This window comes from Paroedura picta, chromosome 1 (assembly GCF_049243985.1).
Source record: "Paroedura picta isolate Pp20150507F chromosome 1, Ppicta_v3.0, whole genome shotgun sequence".
In the NCBI taxonomy this organism is placed as follows: domain Eukaryota; kingdom Metazoa; phylum Chordata; class Lepidosauria; order Squamata; family Gekkonidae; genus Paroedura; species Paroedura picta.
Genome location: NC_135369.1, coordinates 21,477,665 through 21,495,222, shown reverse-complemented (window position 1 = coordinate 21,495,222; position 17,558 = coordinate 21,477,665). Strand labels below are relative to the sequence as shown.

The window sequence follows — 17,558 nt, the reverse complement described above, 5'->3', positions numbered from 1 at the left end:
ACCGAGAGAAGTAAATACGAGTCCAAGAGAGGAAATAACTTACCATCCTGACCAGATAACTGGAGATGCTCCACCAGGTCACACCCAAAGACCCGGTCTTTAGATGCTGCCTTCCTCCTCACTTTCTGCCGAGCTTTCATGGCCAACGACATGTGTGCGGATGCCAGGGCTTTGCCGTAACCGCTTCTCAACACTCAAGGCCTTGCTCCTTCTGCCCCTGAGGCCTCTTTGGGTTCATTGGGCCTCAAGAGATGGTTTTTGATGGTGGCGCTAGCAGCCCACAACTCCTTCAAAACATGCGACACAGCCCAGCCTCAGAGATTTTTTGCTTCCTTAAATCCATGGCTAGTGCCTGTGGCCTTAACTCTTCATAGTCCAGCCTTTCATGGAGGTTCGCTTTCAGACGAGGCAGCTACTCAACGGATGATCGGAAAGGCTCCAGTGTTTCCATATTCTTTTGGGGAGGCCTTTGACCAGCCTCGCCGGGATGGAAGGGTCAACTGGCGAGTGAAAACGGCTGAGGCCCCAAGGCCTCAAGCGAAAAAGAAATCGTTACACTTCTGTTCTCAGTCAGAGCCTAACAGGAAGTGAGTTCAGCAGCCTCCAAACCCAACTTCCCGTACTGAGCATCTTTGAAACCACAAAGAACAAGTCAAGTCTTGCGCACACATCTCTTTCTCTCCCCCCGCCCCTCCCCATATACATACAGACATGCTAACATTCATATGGATTTAGGGCTGCCACGTGATTATAAATTCTTCCTTTTTAATGCCCTCAATGTTCTTGGTTTTGGCTTTTCGGTAAATGAATTCTGTCAACTGGCCATTACAAGAATAATCTTAAACATGCTAGCTCTTCCTGTTTTCCTAGGAGCAGTCCTGGTTTTCATAATATTTCTCCCCATATTTCTGCCCTTTGGGAATGCCATGCTCAAACATTGTTAGTGTGGATTGCTAGCATTAACAGTCTTAAGGATTTAATTCCTCCCTAGGAGTTCAACTCTGATTCCACACTGGAGGCTTTGAATTGGGCTGCAGGCTGGAGTTTGAACTGGGGCAGGTTGCTCCATCTTTTCCTGCTCCCGCAAGGGTGCACCTCGTCCGCCCAGTGTACCTCGTCTGCCTGGGATTTGTGCTCCCACATGGGAGCCGGGGCATTGAAGCTTCCAGTGCGGAAACAGTCTCAGTGCTAAATGGATGCATTGTTTTGGTAGAGCACATTCATTTTGATCTCTGCACATGAATGCTAAAGCAGGATTCCATGTAGTCTGCTATTCCTCATCCTGCATCAGCTGAGGGCCAAGCAAGATGTGACCTGGAGATGCCAAGTCCCCAGGTGAAACCTGGGGATCCCCCGATTTTACAGCTTATCTCCAGACAACAGAGATCAGTTCCCTGGAGAAAATGGCTGCTTTGGAGGGTAGACTCCATAGTAGGTCCAAAAGCGGAACACACTCTTGAAATACTGTTGATGTTAAATGATGTGTCACCAGCCTATAATAACCCAAGCATGTACACAATCCCAGGCATCTTGTACAGTGTGAGCATGGGACACCTGTGGCTAGGCAGCCAGCTGCCATGCTGAATGCTGCCAACTGGAAAGGAGCATGCACCGATCAGAATGTTGCTTGTTTTAAATTTGTGAATAAATAATCAATACAAGGTGCTCTACTTGAAAGAAAACAAGTATTGAGAGTACAGTATGTTCAGCTTTTGAACATCCTCCTTCCTCAAAGACTGCCATATCACTAGCAGCAACACACATACACCTGTGGGTCTCCCCCACTCCACTAGGTATGGACTCCATGACCAATCCTGAACTTGAGCCAGAATAACCTCCTGCTGAGAATTTTGATGCATTTGTCCATATGGTCATGTTATAAGCTCAAGAAGATTGCTGTTGTTCTACCCATCTCGTACACAATGGTGAACACACTGCAGGAAAGAAGAAATGTTGATGTAGCCATGGTCAAGATCAAAATTTCTGCTTTGCGAAGTATTGTTGATGAATGTGAACGGTGATCAAGTCAGGAAGAAGATGACACGGAAGAGACATGTGTGGTGCTTTGTCCCAGATTCAGAAATGAAAACAGCAACAAAAAAGAACAATGAGGGATTTCTAAAGCCCAGAATTCCAAAATATAGAGAAACGCTTAGAGAAGTTACTTACAAGGAAAGTTGACCCTGTTTGACCATTTATACCCTGGAGGTTTCATGCCAGGCTGCAGGCTGGAGTTTTAGTTGTGGCAGGTTGCCCCACCTCTTCCTGCACCCACACGGGGGAGCATTCGGCGTAGTGCTCCTCATCCGCCCCCGATTTGTGCTCCTGCACAGGAGCTGGGGCAGTGAAGTTCCCAGTGCGTAAATGGTCTTTGAGCTGTCCCTGGACTCAGCACTCATTTGGGAAAGTGGGAAGCCACAAAATGGTTTGCAGCCTGGACACAATTCATCACGGAGACTTACAAATCCATCCAAAAACACAGTCCTGGGGTGCCAAAGGTGCAGTTTATTTACAAAAACCAGCAGTGCAGGTAACACCCGATGAGGCTCCCCCAGTCCCTTCCTATACACAGAAAGACATGTAACAGGATGTAAACACACAAGCACGGACAGGTAGGAACTCTATATACATCAACATTTACAGATCATACAAGGACCTGGGTGGGAGGGGTCCAGGAGCCGTCTACTCCGACAGTTCACAAACTTCTTGGCATACAAAAATAAAAACAACCCCAAAAAGACAATAACAAACCATGATAATACAATTCAAAGCACAATTCAAAGCCCCTCAGTCTTGGTATAAGCAGAAGAAGTGCTCCTTTGGGAGGGGTGGGAACAGCCCTGATGCCTGGTGGAGAAGAAACCACACCAAAGTCTTTGTTACTCCCTACATTCCTTCCAGGTCAAGTCGTGGCCGGCAACTTGACCATTTGGGATTTGATGCCTAGCATTTCTTCAGTCCCCCATTAAGATCCCTGGGCATTTCTGGGCAAAGACATGGCCTCACAGTCTGCCCCTTCTCATTTACCATGACCATCTCGTTACAGAAATCCATGAATCTTAAGTGTTCTGGAATGCAATTCTCTTTTTAGAGGGGCTTACTCATAGATAACCTTGCACATAAGTAGAGTTATAATTTAGAATAATTTTTTTTAAAAAAACGTCCTTTGTAGATGATGCAGGCATCTTAGAAGAGTTGTCCCTTTGGGAGAGACCATACTTTTTAAAAAAGTTGCATTCTACCTTGTGAGTGAAATCTAGTCTATATGGTGGGCTTGCCATGGGAGTTTTCTGTTTTAATGTAGAATAACAATTCAGAAAGGTCACCAAGAGGTTTGGTGTGTCAGTGGTTAGCGTGCTACCTCAAGAATATTACGACTTCTGTGATCTTTTTGGCCTGTGGTAGTTCAAATGTTTGCATTACAATCCCAGGAAAGAAGCTTTTAGTATCTATTGGCCAAATAACGGTGTGATTTCCAACCGTATGAAAGTATGTAGACTAGCTAGCCATCTGCCTCTCTATGGTCTTCCTTCAAAATAATGGCTTCTACCATTTCATTTAGCTAAGTAAAGCAGTTACTCATAGGAAATAGAACCTCTAGAGCTCGAAGGGAAGGTCAGAAAAGATTGTGTTGAGCATGCATCTTCTAAGATGGAGCCTGACACTTCGTGGTTTAAGCCAGGAGTAGTCAAACTGCGGCCCTCCAGATGTCCATGGACTACAATTCCCATGAGCCCCTGCCAGCGTTTGCTGGCAGAGGCTCATGGGAAATGTAGTCCATGGACATCTGAAGGGCCGCAGTTTGACTACCCCTGGCTTAAGCCATTGTGTTAAAAATAAGGGGACGGACGGACAATTTTTTGATCGATCAAAATATTGTAATCCGATAATTGTCCTGATTAATTGGTTATCTGAAGCTTTGATTGCTGTGGAGATTAAACAAGATAGGGGATGAAATCATGAAAATGATACTTAGCAGTGGAACCAAGTGAGGCGGCTGGCATGGAAATCTTAAATTGTCGCATCAATTACAAAACAGCTAGATTATGTCTATACTACAAACATAAACTCCTAAAGATAATAGTCCTTCACTCTTCTCAAGGAACTGTACCTGTAATGGAAGAGGCATGCTCATGTAGACACAAGCGAAGGATCTGTAGTGGGAAATCCTCAGGATCCTCACCAAACAAACCACAACTCCCAGGATTCTTTGGAGTGGCTAACTGGATACCCTGTCCTCTCCAGGAGGATGGTAAACCTAATTCTGCCATTTCATTCGGCTGTAAGCGCAGACTTTGCCTTGAGATGAGCTACGGCAGCAAGGCCACGAACACTTTTGGGAGAGTCAGGGAGAAAGATGACTGGTGCGTAACTGGCCACAGAGCCTGCTCTGCGTTTCTACGCTACTGAATTTTGTCCTTTAGTTTTTGGTGTTCGTTCCAATTGGTTTCATTATCTCCACGAGATAATGCACTCATTTTGGAAGGAAATCCACCCCACAGTGAGCTCCTGGGTCAAATTAAGACTTTCCTGCGGCCCGGGATTTGGGGAAATGACACAGGAGGACACGGTTGCTGGCGTCACCAGCTCCCAGAATTACAGCTGATCTTGAGGCTAAGAGATCGGTTCCCCCGGAGAAAATGGCTACTATGGAGTGTGGACTCTAGGACAGGGATAGTCAACCTGTGGACCTCCAGATGTCCATGGACTACAATTCCCATGAGCCCCTGCCAGCGTTTGCTGGCAGGGGCTCATGGGAATTGTAGTCCATGGACATCTGGAGGACCACAGGTTGACTACTCCTGCTCCAGGATATTATTCCCCGCTGAGGTCCCTCCCCAAACTGTGCCCTCCCGGGCTCTGCCCCCAACCCTAGAGGTCACCTCCCCAGAGACTTCAGAAGTGGATGAGCTATGGATCAGTACATCTGCTGTAACTAAGTGCTCTCATGTATTTGTGAAGAAACGGTCACAGGAACGTTTTGGCTGGTCCCTGGCCACTGGAGATAGCAGCAACAAAGGAGACATACAGTTAGGTTATTCCAATGATGTGGTTGGTGTCCCTCCGTTACTATGTGCAGATGGTGAAATTTTAAAATTACAGTTCTGCGTCATGGATCTCCGTAGGACTCATTTATCCCAAGACTGACAAGCTGTTGTAATGAGACTGTCTCTTCAAGGATAATTTTGCATTCTGGAAGAACCTTCCCCTGCCCCCTTCAAGATTTAAGCCTTCTTAGAGGAAGGAGGGAAATCTCTAGTTATGTACTCAGAATAAGGGGACAGGCTAATTTCTGCCTGGCATGATAACTTTGCTGTTCAGTCAGCCCTATGCTTCCCTCCCCTCCCCTCCCCTCCCCAGCATCACTAGGAACAGCCAAGTTCTTCCCTTGACTGGTCGGGTACCATCCTCTTCCCCCACGTAAGTGCCCCCAGACTCTGAGGCCAAACCTGGCCAAACCCCACCAGCTTTCATTGACTTTTCAAGTAAGAGCTGCCCTTCAGGATAGCAGGAATAGCTGCAAACCATACACAAATAAAATATAGCATAGTAGCAAACGGTACACATTAAAAACAAATACACACACACACAGAGCAAACATTTCCAGTCCCTAAAGGAATGTGAGAAGAGCCTTAAGAGGGAACGTCACAGAGACGGATTTGGTGGAGGGGCGTCTGGCTCATGCAAGCCGATCATGGGAACTGTGCCTGGGAGAACCATTTGGAACTTGTCTTTAAGTGCGTGAGCTCACCTTGGACCAGGTGCTACGAATTTCAGACACGGCTCTACCCCAAGTCTCCCAGAAATGCTGTTTGCGAACGACTCTGAAAAATGGCTGGCCTCACCAAGAGTGACCAAGTTGTGCTTGAAAACACCAGCAGGGGAGGCTGTATCAAGTGCATAGCCTTGGAGATCTGACCCTGTTTCAACTCTCAAAGTCTCTACGTTTCTGAAAGAATAATTTAAACCAAGAGCTGAGGTATTTCTGTGTAGGATTGGTGACGGCGAGCCACGAGAGGGGCAGGAGAGTCAGCTCGATCAAGGGCTAACGGTCAGTCGACTCGTACATTTCATCATTTCACACAATGTTATCTTTTAATTCTTACAACAACCTTGTAAGGTCGGCCAGTATTATTATCCTCATTCTGCTGTTCAGGCTGAGAGAGAGAGAGAGAGAGAGAGAGGCAGGTTGCCTCACAACACCTAGCTAGTTCAATGCAGAGGCAAGATCCAAATTGAGGTCCCTTGATTCCTATTAACCATTAGACAACACCAGCTGTCAGTGAAGTGACTCAACAGAACAAGCGACAACCTTCAAACTTCATATTCCCCCTACCCATTTTTGCCATCCAGTCACCCATGCATATACAAAATGGGGCCGACCTCGTTTCGAGATCTGATGAGATCAGCAGGCTAGCTTGGGCTACGCAGGTGAGGGCATCCCCTGCATGTGTCTTCCACCCCCTCCTTCAGAACCAAGTGCTGAGAGTGTTCCTGCCACCCCTTCATACACTAGGAAGCTGCTACATTACAAGTTGGACCAGTGGGTCGTCTAGCCCTGTGCTTTACCAGGCAGCAGTTCACCAGATCTCGAGGCACAGAAATGTTTTCCCTAAGCACCTCTGACCTGGGATCCTCCACCTGGGACTGAGCTTTGTGCATGCAAAGCAGGTGATGTACCCTTGAGTTGTGGCCTCCTTCCCAGAAATCTCTGTCTGTAACCTCACACCTTTGGTCTACATAACCATCTAGTTTGACCGGGAGATACTTTATCAGTTGCAATGGCCTTTATCTGGACGTACTTTTCCGATGCCTTCTGCATGTAAATTGTATATTCTGAGCTAGCAGGCCCTCCAAGTTCTTTCTTTTGGAGCAAGCGCCTATACAAACAGTTCCCACTGGAGCAAGCTTGAAGGGATTAATTTGCGCCAATGAACACGCCATTGTAGACTGAGCACCACGGAAACATTGTGCCACAGCCCACGTCAACGCCACAAAAGCTTTCCCAAGGAACCCTTTCCTATGTTCAGCTACGATCTAACAAGTGAGTCACAACCAAGGGAGTACCTGTATTTGTGAATTGGATCTGAAATCAACCTGCCTGGGGAGGAAGAGAAGAAAGGAACATGGCACAAAACCCATCAAAACGTTCTGCATGTGTTACATCAAGGACAGAGATGTGACAATCCCCTTTTCCCTTCAGCTAGCCTGATCGTAGGAATTCATTTCTGTTGTTTTCCTTCGGCTCTGGAGGTTCATGCGATGACAACGATGACGACAACAAAACCCATCCAGATCGTTGCCCCGACCCCTCATCGGCATGCTCTCTCTCCCTACAGCATTTTAACTTTACAGTCAGAATTAACTTGATTTGTTTTTCTACCATGTAGATTAAAGCCGTTGGTTGCATCGAACGAGCCTTGCCTGGGAATCTGAACTTCAGCAGATGACCGCAGAAAACTGCATTCCAGGGAGTGTGTGACTCCATTAACAAGGGCCAATCAGGACTTTTCTTTACCATCCGGGAGCCGTAGCTGATGGGACTTTGGCCATCGTAATCGGTCAGCTGTGATTGCCTTTTTTCCATCAGGCAGGTGAAACGCAGTGTCATCCCAGTAGGAATACTAAAAAGGACCATAAGGGTACCAAACCGTAGGAGTCAAGGCTCCTGCCCCCAATGATGGCCCAAACCACAGCAATCCCACACCTTCCCTCCTAGAGCTTTTGATTCATAGAGGGGGTACTATGGCAACGTACGTCCATGATTTTTGTGCCCTTAAAATACCCAAATTCAGGTCTCACTCTCAGGCAAGATTATTATTCTGCTAAAGACTATTCTTTTTTAAAAAAAAAACACAAACACAAAACTGCCTTCCAGCTTGATAGCTGTTGTCCATAACCACTGAGGGCTACGAAATTGACCTAATAATAATAATAATAATCATATTAATAAAAAAAAAGACACCAAAGTTTCACGGTTCCCATCCCTGAGCCCAGGAAGAAAAAAAAAAACACTACCTTGCAACTTAACCAAGTGGGACACCCCTGCCTGACGGCCTGCTTAGAATCACGTGCCTTGAATGTTCAGAGTTTCTTTTCAGACAGAATCCAGGCACCTGGAAATAGTTCCTCAGGAGTCAGTAAAGAAGTTTCCTGAACTCTAAGCCAGCGGGTGATTTCTGTCAGCCATCCACACCGATTTGGGGGAGGGCGGGGCGTGATGGACTCGTTGTCTCTGTCCTCTGGCCCACACAAGAGGATGGGAGAGAATTTGCCAGACTAGATGACCAATTTGGAGAGGGATCCCAGGCACGAGGGTAACAAGAGGTGGGTTTAGGCCTGCAAAGATACGGCAGAGGCTTGGTGTTGCAGGCAAGCTGGCGAGTGGCTCAGAAGAAGAGTTTCCTCAGTCTTAAGGGCTGCCTGCTCCCTTCCCGGGGGGAGGCACCAGGAAGGAAGGTTCAGTGTATTGCCAGGTCCCCAAATTCTTCGGCAAGGACAATCGTCACACTAAGTGTCCCCGGCCATTGATGTAAATGCCATTGGTGGTGGGCTTGGCCCGAAGGGTGCCGTTCTCCTGCACAAAGTGAGTCATGGCCTGTTTGATGTTATTTTCATCTTCCCGCTCTTCTTCCTCCTCTTTCTCCTTCTCCATCCCGTTCTCCTGGATAGGGGTAGGGGGTGGCGGCGGCATCTCTGTCTGAGTCTCGATTTCCCGCACTGTTGACAAGGTAGAGTAGCTGCGTCCTCCTTCTTCCTCAGTCTGGGCAAGGAAAGACAAGGAATGAACCTGGTCGCTTTGCTAGCAGTTTAGGCAGGGGCTGGAGGGGCTGGGGGAGGGTGGGGCGAGGAGGCTAAGGGGCACGTTGAAAGTCAGCGCGAAATGTATTATTTAGTACAACCAATTTGATTAATCGACAAAAAATTTTGGCCTGCCCAATTAATTGATGCCCTATTAATTGAGCGGCAGATCCTGCCTTCCCCCCTCCCAGCCAAAGTTAGTGACGGTGTAAATCTTAGGAAAGGCATTCCTCTAAAATGAAGAAGAGTTGGTTCTTATATGCCGTTTTTCTCTACCCAAAGGAGTCTCAAAGCGGCTTACAGTCGCCTTCCCTTTCCTCTCCCCACAACAGACACCCTGTGGGGTGGGTGAGGCTGAGAGAGCCCTGATATCACTGCCTGGTCAGAACAGCTTTATCATCACCGTGCAGAGCCCAAGGTCACCCAGCTGGTTGCATGTGGGGGAGTGAAGAATCGAACCCGGCTCGCCAGATTAGAAGTCCGCACTCCTAACCACTACACCAAACTGGCTTCAAAATAGGAAGGAATTCCTCTCTTAAGTTGTCAGCTTTCAGGATCTTTGCAACCACTCTCTGAGAAGCAGCATTCACTTTTCTTTCACACATAAGACGAAATGCCTAAGAAGAACATCAGAATGCTTGCCAAGACTTTTTGCTTGCTGGCTCAGGCCAACCTACCTTCCAAAGTTGCTGGGAGGATATATAGGGGGAGAACAGTCAATGTGGCCCATGGCCCTTGGAGGAAAAGTGGGATATAAAATGCAAGAAGACGAAGAATAAAAAAAAGGGAATCTTACTGCCTCCTGTATGGTCCCCAAAGGAAAACATGTGGTGTCTTATTATACTATTTACCTCCAGCAGATGTCTGCATGGTCTACAATTGCCAGCATGGTATAATGGTTAAGAGTGGTGGACTCTAATTTGGAAAAGCCGGGTTTGAATCCCCGCTCCTCTGCATGCAGCCAGCTGGGTGGCCTGGAGCTAGTCATAGTCCTGTTAGCGCTGTTCTCACAGAGCTGTCCTGTCAGCCCCACCTACCTCACAGGGTGTCTGTTGTGAGGAGAGGAAGGGAAACGTGTTCATAAGACATTTTGGGATTCCTTTGGGTAGTGAAAGGTAGGATATAAAAAACTAGCTCTTCTACTTCTCCAATTTGGTTGGGGCAGTAAGGATTTCTGAAAGGATTAATTATGCTGTGATAATGTAGATGAGGCAGAATTTACATGCAAAATGCAGCACGCAGCCAAATACGGGAAAGGTATTAAATATTAATTAAAGTTATAACATTCAAATAACAGCTGTGCAATTACTTTAATTCATTCGTAGCCTTCTTTCACTTCAAAGGGGACACAAAGTAGTTTACACCATTCTCCTCTCGTCCACTGTACCCTCACAACAACCCTGTGAGGTTGGCTAGGCCAGTGAACTTCTATGGCAGAGGTGGCCAATCTGTGACTCTCCACAGTGGAGAGCCACAGTTTGACCACCCCCGTTCTCTGGCACGAGTGAGGATTCGAACCTGGGCCGCTCAGGTACTAATCTGATGCTCCACATGCAGCCTGCAAGGTTACCTTGGGTGGCTCACAGTGTTTCAAAATTCTAACAGCCTCACCTGCCTCACAAGGTGCCTGTTGTGGGGAAGGGGAGGGAAGGCGATTGTAAGCCCCTCTGAGACACGTCAGGGCAAAGAAAAGCGGGGTAAAAAAACCTCTTAAGCACTGCACTACACCGGTGGTACCACACCACACCATGATACCACACCAATCAAAGGCAGCAGCGGGTTTCGCCTTATTTACTTGCACATGCAGAGAATTGCTTGCACGTCTTTGCTTCCATGGTAAGCTGAAATTTCAGGAAGGGGCCTAGTACACCCACGTTCCCTCTGCCCCCTGAGACAGCTCTGCCCGCAACCCCCCCCCCATCACCCACTCACCATGACTGAGCAGAGGCTGGTTTCCCGGAGGCTTTCTGCACGGAAGCTGCCTTGTCGGCTGTCCCGGCATAAGCTGTCCCGGCACAGACTGTCCCCTCGCAGGCTCTCTCGACAGAAGCTATCCCCGCGAAAGCTGCCCTGCCGGCTCTCGGACCTCAGGGGAAGGTTTTCTTCCATCTGAACAATGGAGGGGGGGGGGAGCGGAAAGAGAGAATAACAAGAAACCAAAATCAGTTGCTTTCCCCGCAGCATGCAGAATGCCTGTAAGGGAACACACTTCACTTTCTTCTTGGCTCAGCCACATGGCTCAGTCATGGCTCTTCTGGCGGGCCGTGGCTCTCTGGGCTCTCACCACAGGTCTTCCCCGGCCTCTGCTACTGGAGTTGCATTAACCGGAGATGCCAGGGAACGTCTGGGCACCCTTGACCCTTGCCTGCCCTCCCCGACCCTCTAAGAGCTGGCTGCCAGCTGGGATCAGGCAAGCTGGATGCAGGATGGACAGCCTATGACAGGGGTAGTCAAATTCGCTGGCGAATGCTGGCAAGGGCTCCTGGGAATTGTAGTCCATGGACATCTGGAGGGCCGCAGTTTGACTAACCCTGGCCTATGAGGTGAAGGGTTTAAAAACTCCACCAAACAGCTGACCTCCAGGTGAACTGCTTGGTGAGGGCTGTGTAGGAAGGGCCGGCTGGAGGCATTTAAAGGGATCTAGGTTCCCTTAAATGCCGCCAGAACTGCCAAACAGCTGGTCCCCACAGAGGCTTCTCTCCACTGCAGGATCAGCTGTTTAATGGCTGATTTGGTTAAATTGGTTCAGGTTTCCCGGAAACAAAGTTGAATCAGGACAACACAAATCCAAATTTTTTCCAAGTGCACATCCCTAGAAGGGAGACCACCAAGAAGGCCCTGAAGAGGAAGGCAAAGGCAAACCAACTCTGCTTTTCACTTGCCTTAAAAGTCCCTTGCTGGAGTCACCATAAATTGGTTACAAGCTGCGGGAACAGCTACATATGTACACAACAGGAGAAGCCAAGAGCTGAACTTGAGACTTTCTGCGTGAAAAAGAGGTGCATGCCACTATACTATGGACCCTCTCTGCAGAAATTCATTCTGCCCTATTTTCAAAAGTTCCAGGGTTCTGAAACTTGGGAATCCAGAGAAACCGAAACTAGATCCAGTATACAGCTTCCGGCACCAAGGTTGGTTGGCTCTCCCTATTCCGTTTTTTATTGGTGTTTTCCTACTTCCTTCCTCCAGGGGGTGCTGAAGGACTGCCACAACTCATGAAGGCGGCAGAAACACACAGTTACAGAAATCTGATATATCAATAACTACTTTTGATGATGGGCAAACAGAACCTCAGTGTTCAAAGGTGTACCCCCGGGTTCTAGAAGTTGGGGGCAAACACTAGCGTATTTCACCCAGATAGATAAATGAATTTGTAGAATCCACTGCAAAAGGACGCAGTAAAGACCATTAGTTTGTTGGATTTAGGAGATTAGAAAGATTAATGGAGGATAGATCCATCAATGGTTATTAGCCATGATGCCTAATATTAGCCATGTTCCCTAATAACCCCCCCCACACACACACACCCAGGGAGAACTGATCAGTTGTATTCCAGGGATATCTCCAGGCCCCACCTGGAGGATGGCAAATCCTTGGACTGAGGGGGATAGGATGGAAGGGGATTGGTGAATTTTGCTATGGGGAGATAAAGGCAAGAGGAAGGAGTTTCTTCTGCCTGGCAGGGTGACAATGTAAGGACTGGCTGTCTGAATAACGCGGTCCAAAATCCAAGGCTCTTGTTTTCAGTGGTAGAAGCCAGATACCTACAGCATGTATAAAATGGCAGCTTCAGAAAGTATATTGTATGGCATTAAGGCGCTCTGAGGTGTCTTCATTCCCCGATCCCTTCCCACCCCCCAATCTACAGGAATTGGCCAATCCAGAATTGGCAAGCTACTCAGTCCTCACCTGATTTCGCGTGTCAGTGCTATGGCTTGAATGGAGGCGCCGGATCGAGTTTTCCCTTGTTAAAGTCAGCTCCTCCTCACTGTTAAGGACAAGGGGAGGAAGACCTATGAGACTTTTTATTTTAAACACTGATTCGCCGCCTGTCTGCCTTGGAGAGCTCAATAGAGCTTACTACATAGATAAAATGCATCACATAAAATACACCACAATGAACATTTGAAATCACAACTCAGGACTGCTAGTAAACTTCACCAAAGCCTGGCGGGGACACCAGCATGGCATCAAGCCATTTATATTGGTGGTGTCCAGGTTTTAGGGAGTTTACCTGAACATTTGAGATTTATTCTCCTTCTGAGGGCCTCCAGGGGAGAAGAGATCTCAGTGGAACATGCTACTTTCTAATTGGCTCGAGAACTTTTGTGATCCACCACACACACACGTGCGTGCGCACGCACACACACACACACAGAATCTATCCGGTTACACTGCTGGGAATCAGGTTCTTTCCTGCCTTGCCCAGAGTCATTCTCTGCCCCTCTGTTTTCTTCCTCAGGCTCCACCCTGTGATGTATGAGGCACCCTCCCTTTGATAGACTCCTTCCCCAACCTGCTAGGTTCCACTCATGCAGCAGGTAACTTAACTCCCCACTCCCTCTCACCACAGCAAAATGACATCAGGAGAGGGCCATCAGTGGCTACTAGCCATGGTGACTAGGGGAATCTCCACATTGAGAGGCACTAAACCTCTTAATCCCAGTGGCTGAAGGCAGCCTCAGGGGAAGGCCTCAGCCTCCATGCCGTGTTGTTGGCTGTCCAGAGGAACTGGCTGGTGACTGTGTGAAACAAGACAATAGACTAGATCAGTGGTTCTCAACCTTGCTAAAGCCGCGACCCTTTAATACAGTTCCTCATGTTGTGGTGACCCCCAACCATAAAATTATGCAAGTGTTTTTTCACAGAAATTAAACCAAAACTGACCAATGGCATGAAGATCAATTGTTCATTATTATTGTATATAAACTGTTTTTTCCCCGGAGTTTCTCAGTTCAGCTCTGCCTTTTGTCCCACCATGCTGATCTCGCTCTTTTCCACTGCTCCAGACAGACGAACGCTCTATCTCGATCTACCCCGCAAGGCTGTTGTGTAGTTGGTGTCCCCCCCCCTCGCCAAGCTCCTTGCCCTACCACGACCCCTGGGAAAGGATCATTCAACCCCCAAAAGAGTCCCGACCCCCCGGGTTGAGAACCACTGGACTAGATGGACCATTGGTCTAATCCAGCAGGGTTCTTCTGATGTTCTATAAATATATAAAATATTTTAGTTCGTTTGGGAGAGGCACAAGCTCAGGACTCCTTCCTGCCCACGCCTGATTCCCATTGCTTACTATTTCTCGGTAATCCGTTTTGTCTTCCTTCGGTGGTAGCAGGTCATGAGGATGACCACCAGGACAAGTAAGCCAAGGAGAAGAAAGGCTATGATGCCTGTTCCTATCATCGAGGCTGAGATGACGTTCACTTGCTTGGCTTTGTTCTCTGTTGGAAAGACAGAAGGAGAAGATGGCTGGGTGAGGCCAAGAGACACCTTGGACACTGCTGCAAGGGCTTGGAAAAGGCATTCAGAACGCATCATCATAATTTTTATTTGTATCTCGCCCTTCCTCAAACTTCAGCAAGAATTACAGCACCATCTCCACCTGCATGTAGATTCACCATGGAGGAAATGCTGACGCACTGGGGGCTTTTTATTCTAAGGGAAAAGACATGATGGGGGAGCACAACAGAAGTTTAAAAATTATTACAGTGTGGTGGAAAGGGATAGAGAACAGCTGCTTTTACATGTGGTTGGACAATGCACTTTCAATGCACCATGGCAATCTTTTGCAACTAGGTTTCTCCATATTACTAGAACTCAGGTGTAGCCAAAGAAATGGATGGGGGTGGAATCTTGATGGAAAGCACGTTCACCACGTTACCATTAGATACGATATCTTCTGCCTGGATAATCAGCTACGTGCATTTTTTTTAGAAGCCGGCTCCACACAGCTGTGACTGGCTAGAAATGGCATCACTGTGGTGAAATGGTCTAGTTCCCCTGCTGTGGCATAGTGATGGGATGAGGCCATTTCACTATACATGGTGTCAGCGGTGGGATAAGAAAGAAAGGGGACAAGGTAGTTCGTCCAAGGATATCCTGGGGAGGTATGTGTTCCAGGCACAAGAGGTGCATGTAAAGTTTTGTTTTACAGCAACTAAGCAAAGTGATTTTATTTTAGTTCCTGATATTTAAAAACCCAGACAGATTAAAATAATGGAAACACGATACCGATGAATGAATAAAACAAGCTTACTGAAGAGCGTTTGGAAGTGATTTGTCCTGAAGCTGGGACTTCACAATAAGCTTGGGTAAAGCAGGAATAGCGCTGTCACAGGTAACAGGTGAGTGGTGGGAGTGGAAGCGGAAGTAGAGATAAGTCATAAGGCAGGAGCCTGTGAAGTGCCCTACCTGGTTCTGCTACCTAAGCAAACAGGTCATGGCAAGGAAAGGTGTAGCAACTCAATGCCCTCCCAGCATTTTGACATGCATTCTACTTCTGCAGAATTAAAATGGAGCATAAGTGTAGTTAACTGAATTATAAGTAAAGTTGGACATTCACAAATATAGTGGCATGAAAATTGTCTGAGGCAGAAGATTGCACCCATGTCTGATCTCTTGACCAGGACGTCAGTCAAATAGGAGTAATGGCGTGCCCCAATGTTGGGGGCAGGAGAGGTAGGGGGCAGGAAATCAATGGGGAAGACAGAAGAGGAAAAGAAAAACCAGGGAGTGTCCTTTGTATGGATTCCCGTATGCAACTTGGGTCAGGATCAGCAACAAAATACTGTGACACCTTAAAGACAAATTTGTTGTAGTATAAAATTTCACAGGACACTTTATTTATTTACAATTTGATTTCTATACCCCCCTCATGTGTTTGTCAGCTATTTTCTGAGCTTCAGCCATGAAAGCGTATGCCACAATTGATTTATTATTGTTGTTGTTGTTGTTAATATAAAAACAACTTTAATTTTCTAACACGCCCTTCCCGTAGGCTCAGGCTGGGCACCATCAATCATGTATACATGAATATATAAAATCACATAAGATTTAAAAGCATAGTTTACCTTAAAACAACTCCAACCAATCCTCCCACCAATCATTACAAATTTGCACATTGAAAGTTATTTGGAGAGTGTCCTTGTTTGGGTAGATGCCTTTTCCCCCTGATGTCCTGGTGGGTTTTTTTGTTCTTCAGGGTTCTTCTAGGGTGGCCATTTACATAATGAAGGTGCCACTGGATTGCCACAGACTTACACCACTACCCCTCTGACATTCAGCACCATTTTGCTAGTGTGGTGTAGTGATTTAGAGCAGGGGTAATCAACCTGGGGTCCTCCAGATGTTCATGGACTACAATTCCCATGAGCCCCTGCCAGCAAATGCTGGCAGGGGTTCATGGGAATTGTAGTCCATGAACATCTGGAGGACCACAGGTTGACTACCCCTGATTTAGAGTGTCAAACCAGGATCTGGGGGACATGGGTTCGAATCCCTACTTGGGCCACAGAAACTCTCTGGGTGACCTTGGGCCAGCCACACTCCCTCAGCCTAACGTACCTCACAGAGTTGTTGTGAAGACAAAAACGGAGCAGAGGAGAATGATGTAAACCCCTTTGGGTCCCCATTGGGGAGAGAGGTGGGGTATAATTGAATTAAATAAATCATAGGCAAATCCAATAAATAAACAACCAATGAGCACATTATTTCAGGGGGGGGGAAGTGGTGTGTGTGTGTGTGTGTGTGTGTGTGTGTTTGTGTGTGTGTATGTTCTTTACAGCAGACCTACTTCAGGGGAAGCCCATTCAGCATGGTGTATGGCTAGCATCTGAGAAACCCAAATTCCTACTTGTGTATTGACAGTGACTGGGTCAACTTGGGCTGGTTATTCCCTCCGCCTCACCTACTCCGCAGGGCTGTTGTTGTGAGGACAGAGTGGAGGAAGTAAGATTGGCGATGTAAGTCCTTTTACCCTCCCCCCTCAGGCAGAAAACTGAGGCACAAATATCTAAATCTAGATATGTCAGTAAACCCTCCCCATAGCGATACCTTTTATGACGATGGTTGCCTCTGCCTCCTTGGTGGCAAAGCTGTTGGCGACTCGGCAGACGTAGACCCCTCCGTCCTCTGAGCTGAGAGGCCTCTGGAACAGCAGGGTGTCCCCTTTTACTTTCACTCCACTTGGGAGAGCATCGTTTTGCCTGGAAAGACAGCATGGCAGGTCAGAAAGGAAACCTGAGGGGGGACTAACTTGCTGGTTCTTATTTTGCCAGGCCATGGAGTTGGGCCGCGCTAATGGTGCAGTTCTGGACCTGATCTTTCTATATGACTACTGGATGATACTGGATCAGTGCATATTTTCTACTTGGTATAGGCTGCCTAAGGAGGTGGTGAGCTCCCCCTCACTGGCAGTCTTCAAGCAAAGGTTGGATACACACTTTTCTTGGATGCTTTAGGATGCTTTGGGCTGATCCTGCATTGAGTTGGACTAGATGGCCTGTATGGCCCCTTCCAACTCTATGATTCTGTGAATCTGGTTGACAGGCCACAACTCTCTATGGCAGGGGTAGTCAAACTGCGGCCCTCCAGATGTCCATGGACTACAATTCCCATGAGCTCCTGCCAGTGTTTTCTAGCAGGGACTCATGGGAATTGTAGTCCATGGACCTCTGGAGGGCTGCAGTTTGACTACCCCTGCTCTATGGGCTCAGGAAAAGGCCTTTCCCGTCATGTGCAGCCCCATCCATGAAAGT

The 17,558-nt window shown here is 47.5% G+C and overlaps 2 protein-coding genes across 6 annotated transcripts in view; both read right to left on the bottom strand.

The window, feature by feature from the left end:
* Positions 1–594, bottom strand: part of ARHGAP30 (Rho GTPase activating protein 30) — a 31,431-nt gene extending 30,837 nt beyond the window's left edge. For all 3 annotated transcript variants that reach the window (XM_077326192.1, XM_077326209.1, XM_077326201.1), the window contains exon 1: positions 44–594. In XM_077326192.1, coding sequence (XP_077182307.1) covers positions 44–152 — 109 coding nt within the window. In that variant the 5' untranslated portion in view covers positions 153–594. The remainder of the gene's footprint in view (positions 1–43) is intronic.
* Positions 595–2,485: 1,891 nt separating this feature from the next.
* The window catches only part of NECTIN4 (nectin cell adhesion molecule 4), a 139,491-nt gene continuing 124,418 nt past the window's right edge, over positions 2,486–17,558 (bottom strand). For all 3 annotated transcript variants that reach the window (XM_077326141.1, XM_077326150.1, XM_077326161.1), the window contains 5 exons: positions 16,855–17,006; positions 14,096–14,243; positions 12,712–12,790; positions 10,735–10,911; positions 2,486–8,764 (listed from right to left, as the gene is read on the bottom strand). In XM_077326141.1, coding sequence (XP_077182256.1) covers positions 8,507–8,764; positions 10,735–10,911; positions 12,712–12,790; positions 14,096–14,243; positions 16,855–17,006 — 814 coding nt within the window. In that variant the 3' untranslated portion in view covers positions 2,486–8,506. The remainder of the gene's footprint in view (positions 8,765–10,734; positions 10,912–12,711; positions 12,791–14,095; positions 14,244–16,854; positions 17,007–17,558) is intronic.